At 42.4% G+C, this 12,658-nt stretch overlaps 1 protein-coding gene across 1 annotated transcript; it reads left to right on the plus strand.

Annotated features, from left to right (window-relative positions):
- Nucleotides 1–5,306: 5,306 nt before the first annotated feature.
- On the plus strand, nt 5,307–7,241 carry LOC105028496. Its single transcript, XM_013131069.3, has 3 exons — nt 5,307–6,105; nt 6,227–6,386; nt 6,606–7,241. Exons 1-3 carry the CDS (start codon nt 5,774–5,776, stop codon nt 6,816–6,818), a joined length of 705 nt encoding a protein of 234 aa, XP_012986523.1. The 5' UTR covers nt 5,307–5,773; the 3' UTR covers nt 6,819–7,241.
- Nucleotides 7,242–12,658: the final 5,417 nt, after the last annotated feature.

The raw sequence follows: 12,658 nt of genomic DNA on the forward strand, positions 1-12,658 counted from the left end.
CTATTTACATTGTAGATTCTCACTGAAGGCATCAAAACTATGAATGAACACATATAGAATTATGTAATTAACAAAGAAGTGTGAAATAACTGAAAACGTCTTATATTTTAGATCCTCAAAGTAGCCACCCTTTGCTTTTTTGATAGCGCTGAAACCCTTGGTGTTCTCTTAATGAGCTTCATGAGGTAGTCACCTGAAATGGTTTTCACTTCACAGGTGTGCCTTGTCAGGGTTAATTAGTGGAATTTTTTTCCCTTATTAATGGGATTGGGACCATCCATTGTGTTGTGCAGAAGTCAGGTTGATACACAGCCGACAGCCCTATTGGACAACTGTTAGAATTCATATTATGGCAAGAACCAATCAGCTAAGTTAAGAGAAACGAGTGGCCATCATTACTTTAACAAATGAAGGTCAGTCAGTCTGGAAAATTGTGAAAACTTTGAATGTGTCCCCAAGTGCAGTCGCAAAAACCATCAAGCACTACAACGAAACTGGCTCTCATGAGGACCGCCCCAGAAAAGGAAGACCATGAGTCACCTCTGCTGCTGAGGATAAGTTCATCCGAGTCACCAGCCTCAGAAATTGCAGGTTAACAGCAGCTCAGATTAGAGACCAGCTGAATGCCACACAGAGTTCTAGCAGCAGACACATCGCTAGAACAACTGTTAAGAGGAGACTGCGCGAATCAGGCCTTCATGGTCAAGTAGCTGCTAGGAAACCACTGCTAAGGAGAGGCAACAAGCAGAAGAGATTTGTTTGGACCAGAAAACACAAGGAATGGACATTAGACCAGTGGAAATCTGTGCTTTGGTCTGATGAGTCCAAATTTGAGATCTTTGGTTCCAACCGTTGTGTCTTTGTGCGACGCAGAAAAGGTGAACGGATGGATTCTACATGCATGGCTCCCACGTGAAGCATGGAGGAGGAGGTGTGATGGTGTGGGGGTGCTTTGCTGGTGTCACTGTTGGGGATTTATTCAAAATTTAAGGCATACTGAACCAGCATGGCTACCACAGCATCCTGCAGCGACATGCCATCCCATCCGGTTTGCGTTTAGGTGGACCATCATTTATTTTTCAACAGGACAATGACCCCAAACACACCTTCAGGCTGTGTAAGGGCTATTTGACCAAGAAGGAGAGTGATGGAGTGTTGCGCCAGATGACCTGACCTCCACAGACCTGAACCCAATCGAGATGGTTTGGGGGGAGCTGTACCGCAGAGTGAAGGCAAAAGGGCCAACAAGTGCTAAGCATCTCTGGGAACTCCTTCAAGACTGTTGGAAAACCATTTCAGGTGACTACCTCTTAAAGCTCATCAAGAGAATGCTAAGAGTGTGCAAAGCAGTAATCAGAGCAAAGGGTGACTACTTTGAAGAAACTAGAATATAATACTTTTTTTCCAGTTATTTCACACTATCACAAGTACATAATTCCACGTGTTCATTCATAGTTTTGATGCCTTCAGTGAGAATCTACAATGTAAATAGTCATGAAAATAAAGGAAATGCATTGAATGAGAAGGTGTGTCCAAACCTTTGGCCTGTACTGTTTATCTACCTCAGATCACTCCTTCACTGTTGTCCTGTGTGTTGTCTTTACATCTTACAGCGGTCTGACTTTGGACAGGTTGTCATTGAAATTATAATTTTTTCTCAGCTGACTTACCTGTTTAAAGAACAGTGAAAGATGATGGACAGATGATGGAAAGATGATGGATGATGGACATCCAAGGAACCAAGGAAGAAGAGAAAAAGATAGTGAGATATGGAGAGATGGGATAGAAAAATAGTTGGGTGGCGACACAAAGTAGGTGGAGAAGTGAAGGATAGAGAACAAGGAGGGAGAGCAGATGTAGAAAAAGAAAAAGAGGGATAGAGTGAAAGAAGCGCTGGAGCAAACTGCTGAAAAATTGGAAACAGTGGAATGTGGAGAGATAGACATTGAGAGAGTTGGCAATGGACTGACACCTGGAGGTGGAAGAGATGTGTATATCAGATAGACAGAGCCAGTGGAGGAAGAGATATGTATATCAGATAGACAGAGCCAGTGGACGAAGAGATATGTATATCAGATAGACAGAGCCAGTGGAGGAAGAGATGTGTATTTCAGTACTGCAAATTAAAAACTGGAAGGTCATTATTTTTATCAGACAGGAGATGAGGAGAGACCTATTCTTAGCCGGGCCGGCAGACATGAAAGATGTAGCATTTTACGAGGGACGCTTTTAGCACGGCCAAACTCAATGGCAGTCTCAATTGGCAACCTATTTGTGGTGGAGTGCACTAGTTACACAGGCCCTGGTGAGAGGTAGTGTGCCACCTAGGGAAGAGGGCACCAGTTTGGCCCCGGACAGATCCAGATTACTGCTTGATCACGGATTCCGTCCTGGAGAAGGGAGTGATTTAGGGTGGCAGATCATAGGCTGTGATTGGGAGCTTTGCAGGCAGGACATTTAACCATGTCTACTGTAAATATGGATTTCTATACTGAATGGAAATTAGTAGAGGGACATGGTGGAGTTCCTCGTGACGTTCAGCCTACATTATGTTGTTTGTTCATCTTGTATTGTTGTTAATCTATTTTAAGCTTAATTCATGTAGCACAATTCTTACATGTGTTATAGATCAGATAACTTAAAACACCATAAAAAAAAAAGAAAAATCTAAATGATTATTATTTTAAATGTAGTTATTTACTAAAGCTAACCACACTAATCTTAAAAAATGAAACTAAACTAAGTCCTTGTCATCATGAGATGATCAGGGTATTGTACATGTTGTTCCAAAGATGTGCTGTGTTTTCACCCAGCTGAAATTTGTTTTATTGCCTGCAGACAGAGAACTGCTGAATCCACAGAATATAAATTAACTAAATAAAGCCAGAGTTCTTGGGGTCAACATTCCCTCAGAAGGGTTTGTTTATTGTATGATAATATCATATTTCTTCGCGTGATTAATTGTCCCCAGGCTCTTGTGCACAGGACATAGAAGTCTGGAGCACCTGCCATTTGAAACTAAGGGAGCGTTCAGTATATGACATCTTTTGGTACAGCAAAGTTTGGCATTTCTGTTGTTTGATCCTGTAAAAAAACACAACATCCAGTCTTGCCTGAGCCAGCAACTTCAAACTATCATATAACAGCCTACAACTCTTATTTATCATAATGAGCAATGTTATATAAAGCCAGAACAAGTAATGGGTCTTTCTGAGTCTTTTCAGTGAACAGGATCTTGTGACTTTGTTCACCTGAAAGGACCGGCTCATTTGGACAATTAAAAAGTGCAAATACCCAGTGTAAAGACTGATGCCTCTATATGCAAATACCCAGTGTAAAGACTGATGCCTCTATATTCAAATACCCAGTGTAAAGACTGATGCCTCTATATTCAAATACCCAGTGTAAAGACTGATGCCTCTATATGCAAATACCCAGTGCAGGTAGGCCTGATGCCTCTATATGGGATATTTAATTTAGCCAAACTCTATTCTCTCCTTTAAAATGGGGGGATATTTTACACCTGTTACACCGATGGTCTGTTCTTTCCACTACTGTACTGCACACACCATTCAAACACATAGACACATGCACACACACACACATACACATACCCATACACACATGAACACATATACACACGCACATGAACACATACACACACATACACATACCCATACACACATGAACACATATACACACGCACATGAACACATACACACATGCACACACACACACATACACATACCCATACACACATGAACACATATACACACGCACATGAACACATACACACATGCACACACACACACATACACATAACCATACACACATGAACACATATACACACGCACATGAACACATACACACATGCACACACACACACATACACATACCCATACACACATGAACACATATACACACGCACATGAACACATACACACATGCACACACACACACGTACACATACCCATACACACATGAACACATGCTCACACACACACATGTACACTCACACACACACATACACATGAACACATGCGCACACACACACGTACACTCACACACACACATGCACACACACATGCACACATCTCTTTTCCCTCTCAGGCAGTTAAAATTACATAATCCTTTACAGTTTCTCCCGATTGCTAACACACTGCAAGTGAATGCTCAGACCAAAGCATGAAAACCCTACCTTTTGCAAGCCTGTCTTACACACAGGGACCAAAGGTAGAAACACATTTTCCGCTCTGCACTTGGTAATCAATTCTGCAACACACGTTGTGCAAAACACTGCACACAGTTTTGTACATTACACATTTGGGAGAACACTTTCACTCAATAAGCAAAACACACTTGCAATTGGCAACACCCGCACACACATTGCAACACTTAAACGGTAACTGAACACCAATCAGTCATACTAACCTATCTGGATGCACTACCTACTGCAGTTACACAGGACAGACCAGAGCAGCCCGGGTTTACAGTGATCATTTGTTAGTTTGCACCGTGCTGCTCTGCTCTATTTTGCAGTTTTATATCTGCCCCCTTATTCCCCTTTTCTCAATCCGATTGAGGAATTATTTTCGGCTTGGCGTTGGAAATGTGACCGTCGATCACATGTCCTCCTGCCTCTTCTGCAAGCAATGGACGAGGTATGCGGAGACACTGAGCTGGGGTCGATCCATGGTTGGATACGACACGCTTGACTATATTTGCCCCGTTGCCTGGCAAGGGAGGACATCGTTTGTGATGTGGATGAGGTGATGTGGCCAGACCCCAATAGAAGGTGTGATCCCTAAAATGACTGTACTGTAATTATTTTCTTTGTTTGTTGTTGTTGCTGGAAACATCTTCAATAGCAACAAATAATCTAATTTTGTGTTGCTTGAACTGTTAGAAGATATACTGCACTTGAACAATTTTTCACAGAAGCCTGGATGAGAAAATAAAAAGGTCGACAAAGTACAAACGACAGCCGTGTTTTGAATACAGTTGACTAGTGTGTTGTTGCTGCTTTGAATTTGTAACGTGCATGTGTGTTTCCTATGGATCCAAAAAATACCTTTTGAATTACAGTTTTTTACAATAACATTGGCACTAATTTCAGAACATTGACGTCATTTTTCAAAACTCTAGACACAAAACTCACAACCAATGATCAAAATGCACATTTTTCAAAACTCTAACACTTTTTTCAATTGCTTGGATACAATACACATAAAACTAAGATAATTTGTTAATTTAACAGAAATCACCTGTTCAATATGACACTACTTAACATCAAAGTACTACTATTTCAAAAGGCAATTCACACATTACATTTCAGATGAGTGTCTATTCATTTCATTACAATTATCCAACTATCAATTGATACAACTGCTCAAAATGATAAGTAACTGTTGCATTACTCTTAATGCATAGTTGTATGGAAACAGACAAATAATATTCCATGTTTAGATCATGAAAGTTTCAAGATAACGAGATTCATTGTCACCAATTAGCGTGGAGCATGAACCAATTAGACTACATTATCTATGGATGTAATATTTCATCATCATTCTTTATCAGACACCGTTTCAATGGTCCCATGTACCACCTTTTCAGACTATTTACAGTATTGACAGTACTGCACTGTATGGATGCAGGCCCTTCTAATTGCTTGTCCAATCCTGCCAACTCGTTACTGATGACTGAGTTCACATTGTGGAGCGAGTATATAAAGAATTGATTGGGATCCACTTGCAACAACATAGTGATACGTAACATGGAGCCGACAGGTGATCCAGGTCACAGTAGAGGTCAAGCAGTGGTGGGAGGAAGACGAGGAAGACAAAGGAATGGCAGGGGACCAGCACCCCTTCTGAGAGGTGGTCATGGGTCTCGTTTGAGAGGGGTGGGGGAACGTGGTAGAGGACAAGGCCACGGACCAAGACAGCGGCAGCAACAGCAAAGAGTGTCCAATGAAATGCGAGCAATAGTTGTAGACCAGGTCATAGATCATGGCATGACAATGACTGAAGCGGCTACAATGATACAACCAAACAACAGAAGGTCAACAGTGGCCTCAATAATCAGAACTTTCCGCAATGAGAACCGGTAAGTCGTCAGCATGCACTAAACATTATGCTACTCTCAATTGTCAAATGACTGCATACCAATGTGTATCACAGAGTAGGTGATGTGACCAATTGTCTTCTTACTGTAATGTTCCCTGTAGAATTGAGACTAGACCAAATAGGGGAGGCCGAGGCAAAATTCGGACTGACCAACAAGAGCAGGCTGTGGTCAATTTGGTTCGGGCCAGAAATGATATTCGCCTTACAGAAATTCGCCAGCATATCTTGGACAATGAAGACATGTTTAACAATGTGGAATCTGTAAGTTTGCCCACAATTGCACGCATGCTGAAAAGGCACCAGGTGTCTTTAAAACAACTATACCATGTGCCTTTTGAAAGAAATGCAGACAGAGTGAAGCAAATGAGGACTGAGTATGTTCTGGTATGTTCAGTTTCTAGATGGCTGCTGTAATAAAATTCCCCCAAAATTCTACATTGTATAGTAATCAGTAAATCTCTTTCCAAAATGTATTTTTAGGGGGTGATGGAGCTGGATGCTGATGACAACCATCACAAATTCATATATTTGGATGAGGCAGGCTTTAACCTGGCCAAGACAAGGAGGAGGGGTCGGAATTTCATTGGCCAGCAGGCAACCAGCCAAGTACCTGGAAACGTGGGGCCAACATTACCATGTTGTGATATCAGAAGATGGTGTGATGGGACGCAGACCTCATATTGGATCATATAATGCAGCTCTCCTTGTAACCTTCCTTGATGAGCTCAATCAGGTTGGTAGAGCTGATGGCGTGACCCATGTCATTGTGTGGGACAATGTCAGGTTCCACCATGCTCATGTGGGGCAAGCATGGTTTCAGGCCCATGCACAATTTACCCCCCTGTATTTACCCCCATACTCTCCTTTCCTTAACCCCATTGAGGAATTTTTCTCCACATGGAGATGGAAGGTATATGATAGGCCCCCTCATGAACAAGTCACTCTTCTCCAGGCCATGGATGACGCATTTAATGACATCACGGCAGACCAGTGTCAGGCCTGGATTCGCCATGCCCAAAGGTTGTTTGGCTAATGAAAACATCCATTGTGATGTAGATGAGAACCTGTGGCCCAATCCACAAGACAGAGTTGATTAAAATATAGAAGTACAGTAATCACTCCTATGTTTTGCTTTTTACAGTACAAGCAAACAAGTTGAGGAACACTGCATTTGATGTTTTACAGTACTGTCTTTTCTATTTCGTGGCTAATTATTTTGCTTTGATTCAAATAAACCTATGTTGTGATTGTACTGTATTGTTTTTCATCAATACATTTCAGATTTTGTTCAATGATTCCACTGTGTCTGTAGTATTCCCTCTACTACTGCAGTACTTCTACATGGATGTATTTACATGTAGTACCATAATGAAACATGTATCACCTATTTTGTACTACAATATTTAATGACTGTACGAACAATGACACAGTGAAACTATCGGTTGTTTGTGTGATCTAAATTACAGCTTTTTACAGTCGCTAGGACACATTTCCCAATACTTAGGTCACTTTTTCAAAACTCTTCACACAGTGAGCACAACAGAAGTATAAGTGGGCTAAACTGAGGATCAATTATCATCGCTTTGGCACAAAATGCATTCAATGACTACATCTTTCAAATTACATTAATTATTTTCTCACTTTGACACAACAACCACCAAAACTCTGTATACTTTTTGCACATGCTGTTTTCAGTTCAAAACAATAACATAATACAAAACTGACTAAGACAGCAATTTGCTACAAATCTACAGTAATATTTTAACGGAATATATTTTAAATCTTAAAATTAGATGTTATAAAAACAATTGGACAATTGGACCAACCACAGCTGATTCTCATTGTAGATGAACATCTACACAGGTGTTACTCTTTCAATTTCATTACTAAAGGAGACAACTGCTGAGTAGTTTTGCATTGTGATGTAAACATGGACACAGCCAGAAATAGACAAGTGGCTGAAAGAGGATGAAGAGTGGCTGGGAGGGGGCGAGGAATACGTGTGCGTGGTGGAAGAAGAACAAGAGGAAGATCAAGAGCGGCAGTCTCAGATGAGATCAGAGCTACTGTAATTGATCATGTAGTAAATCATGGTCTCTCAATGAGAGAGGCTGGTCAGAGAGTGCAGCCAAATCTGCAACGCTCAACAGTGGCATCTATTGTTAGAGTTTTCTGGCAAACCAACAGGTAACTTTTATTCTGCAAAGGCATTTGACTGAGTTGCACATTACAGAAGTAAATAGACTTGTGTGTAATTGCTTTTGCATATCTGCTTAGGACTCACTGGTTACCTCACACAGGTGGGAGAGGAAGGATGTTCACTGATGTGCAGGAAACTGCCGTTGTTGATGTGGTCATCAGAAACAATGGCATAAAACTGAGATTCGAGTCTTGGCAGACAACGTTACTTTTACAAATATTCACAGTGTAAGCATAACAACTATGTCTAGAGTCCTGAAAAAACATCAGGTAAGGATGAAACAGTTGTACACTGTGCCTTTTGAGAGGAACTCTGAACATGTCAAGCAACTCAGGAACCAATATGTCCAGGTAAGATCACAATAATATACAAAACTGTTTTTGAACAAAACCAAACACACAAAGACAACTTTTTAGGTAATGTTTACAACTGTAGCAGCTTATGTTGCCTTGTGGATTTACTTTAGAAAGTCATGGAGATTGAAGGCAAACAACCCCACATTTTCATCTTTGTGGATGAGGCGGGTTTCAACTTGGCCAAAACACGGCGACGAGGAAGGAATGTGATTGGGAAGAGAGCCACAGTGGATGTCCCGGACCAGAGGGGTGCCAAGATCACAATGTGCACCGCAATATCCATTGATGGACTGTTGTTACACAAACCACTGATTGGGCCATACAACACTGAACGTCTCCTTGCGTTCCTGCATGACCTCATTTGAAGGGTTGTGCTAGGTGAGGAAAGGGATGGTGAGAAGAAATCAGCCAACATTTATAATTGTATGGGACAATGTGGCATTTCACCACTCCTGTGCAGTCACCGAGTGGTTTGCAGCCCATCCCAGAAAGGTGTCACTTTTCCTCCCACCTTACTCTCCATTCCTCAACCCCATAGAGGAATTATTTTCCTCATGGAGGTGGAAGGTTTATGAACACCATCCACATGATCAAATATCCCTCCTGGACGCAATGAATACTGGATGCCTGGACATATCAGCAGAACATTGCCAGGGGTGGATCAGGTATGCCAGAAGATTCTTTCCTAGGTATATTGCCCTGGATGACATAAGATGTGATGTGGATGAGAATCTGTGGCCAAATGGAGAAGACCGAGTAGATTAGCATTACTATTGTATCTGTATCAGTGGATGGTGTGTATAAAAATTATTGTATTTTGGAATTACTCAGTGCAAAAAAATATAAATTAATAAAAGACATAAAATATATTGAAGCATTCTGTATCATGTCTGATTCATTCCAATAACATATATTGCAGTGAATTATAAACAGAGATGCGTCCTTGTTTTACACAAGAAAACATTGTAAAATGCTACCTGTTGTTAGTGTTTTATTTAGGACATTGTTTTGTGGGTGACAAAGTGTGTTTGTTGTCTGTCAACCTTTGCTAGTGTTCTGGAAGAATGAGTTGATTTGAGACATGTAGGAAGTGATTTGGTAGTTTTAGTGCATTTTGAAAGTGAAATGAACTGCTGTGCCGAGCTGATAGTTGGTTTGGAGAACTGTGTGAAGAGTTTTGAAAAAGTGACCTAAGCATTGGGAAATGTGCCCTAGCGACTGTAAAAAACGGAACATTTTCAATGGTGTTTCACAATACATTTGTTTTTTGAACCAATGATTGTGCAAGTGCAACATTTCTTTAAAGATATGAATGCACAATGCAATGTTTTGAACATTGGACAGCCTGTGTTACAAGTGATGACCGTTTTGAGTTTTATGTCTAGAGTTTTGAAAAATAACGTCAAGGTTCTGAAATTAGTGCCAAAGCGATTGTAAAAAACTGTGTAAGAGTTAAGTTTTGATTGCAGAATGTCAGATGTTAATCTCCTAGTGTTGTGTCTAGTTTTCTTGTGTGTAGAATTTTGACATGATGAGCCCAATTCTGCAGTTTGTGTGTTAGCAATTGGGAAAAACTGTAAACACGGCACACATGACCCCCATTTCCTAATTTCTCACTTCCCCATTCTCTCTGTCTTTACTCCCTCTCTTCCCCTGTCCACCGCTGATTCTCTTCCCCTGTCCCCCGTTTTGGCCGCCATCTTTATTTCAAACCAGCCTCCATTAAAGATTCAAAGAGCTAAGAGTCTGTATAACAGCATCAGTCTGTGGGTGGGGGTGGGGGGGGTGGAGAAGGAGACAAGCGCTACAGAGGGAGTAGGATGGGGAGTTTATTTTTAAATGAACACCACATTACGACACTCTCCGTCACTTACATTGTGTGTCATCTAGAAAGGAAATAAGGGAAGAGAGCTTGAGAAGGAATGGCAGACTGAGAAGGAATGGGAAATGGGGTGATGAGTAGAAAGGAACCAGTGAGACCACTTAGGAGTAAGTGCATTGTATCCTGCTTGGGAGAGCAGCAGCGTGTGTGTGTGTCTGTGTGCGGGTATCTGTGTGTGTGTGTCTCGTGTGTGCGTGTGTGTGTGTATGTGATGGGGATGGGGATTCAGTTAGTGGGCAGTGTGTTGTAACAGTTACATGTGGTTGTGCGTGGCAAAGCAGGATTGGAGTTATAATACTGGGGTTGTAATACTGTCAGGAATCAGCCCTCCTGAGCCCTGTGTTTTTCCCTTTCCTTTTGTGTCTCTCACGGCCTCTGGTTCCTTATGTTTGCGTTTTGTTTGTTTCTATGTTTGTCTGTCGTTACATCTCCCCGAGTACCAGTCTCCTTGTTCCCGGCACTCCCTGAAGGCAACCCTGCACCAGAGCACCCGTAATCCCCACTGATCCTGAGCACCTGCACCAGTCTATACACCTGGGGGGCTGTTTTCCACTCTCCCTATAAATGGGAGAGGCCTGCTTTCAGTCGCTGCTGGATTATTGTAAAGCCACACCCTTGATCCGAGACCCATCCTGCACCTTCCTCCCAACTACCTGGATCACCTATCTGCCTTCCAGTTATCGATCCTTTGCCTGGACTGACTCCCCGCTCTGTTGACCGAACCCTGCCTGACCCTCTGACCATTCTTGCCTCCCGGACTTTGTACCACTGCTACCCACTATTCACCCTCCAACAATGCACTCATACCCGCTATCCACCCTCCAACAATACACTCATACCCACTATCCACCCTCCAACAATACACTGCTACCCACTATACACCCTCCAACAATACACTCATACCCACTATCCACCCTCCAACAATACACACATACCCACTATCCACCCTCCAACAATACACTCATACCCACTATCCACCCTCCAACAATACACACATACCCACTATCCACCCTCCAATAATACACTCATACCCACTATCTACCCTCCAACAATACACTCATACCCACTATCCACCCTCCAACAATACACTCATACCCGCTATACACCCTCCAACAATACACTCATACCCACTATCCACCCTCCAACAATACACTCATACCCACTATCCACCCTCCAACAATACACTCAAACCCACTATCCACCCTCCAACAATACACTCATACCCACTATCCACCCTCCAACAATACACTCATACCCACTATCCACCCTCCAACAATACACACATACCCACTATCCACCCTCCAATAATACACTCATACCCACTATCTACCCTCCAACAATACACTCATACCCACTATCCACCCTCCAACAATACACTCATACCCGCTATACACCCTCCAACAATACACTCATACCCACTATCCACCCTCCAACAATACACTCATACCCACTATCCACCCTCCAACAATACACTCAAACCCACTATCCACCCTCCAACAATACACTCATACCCACTATCCACCCTCCAATAATACACTCATACCCACTATCTACCCTCCAACAATACACTCATACCCACTATCCACCCTCCAACAATACACTCATACCCGCTATACACCCTCCAGTAATACACTCATACCCACTATCCACCCTCCAACAATACACTCATACCCGTTGTGGCAAGCCCAGTGGTGTGGGCTTCCACGTCACCAGTTCAATAACACAAGCCGGCACTAGGAATACAGTTGAACACAGTTGGAAAGTTTATTAAGGATTATTCACAGCGGGTGGGGGGGGGGGGTTTGCCAGTACTTCACCGTCCACAATCCGTTCTCGTCGTCTGCTATCCACAGGTAATCCACAAACAGGTCCTCATCCAAAACAGTTCGGTACACAGGGGGTTAGTCAGTCAGTCCAGGTCACACCACTTAGTCACACAGTTTAGTTCAATATTCTCTTCACTACTCTACACATGCTGTCCCCCACCGTCTTCTCTCCTCCTCTCCCGTTCTCTGTCCTCTCTCTCCCTTCAAAACCACCTGCTTCCCTTTTTCCCTCCAAAACCTAATCACCCAATTAATCCCAGCCTCTCCGT

Source organism: Esox lucius, chromosome 7 (genome assembly GCF_011004845.1).
Source record: "Esox lucius isolate fEsoLuc1 chromosome 7, fEsoLuc1.pri, whole genome shotgun sequence".
NCBI lineage: Eukaryota > Metazoa > Chordata > Actinopteri > Esociformes > Esocidae > Esox > Esox lucius.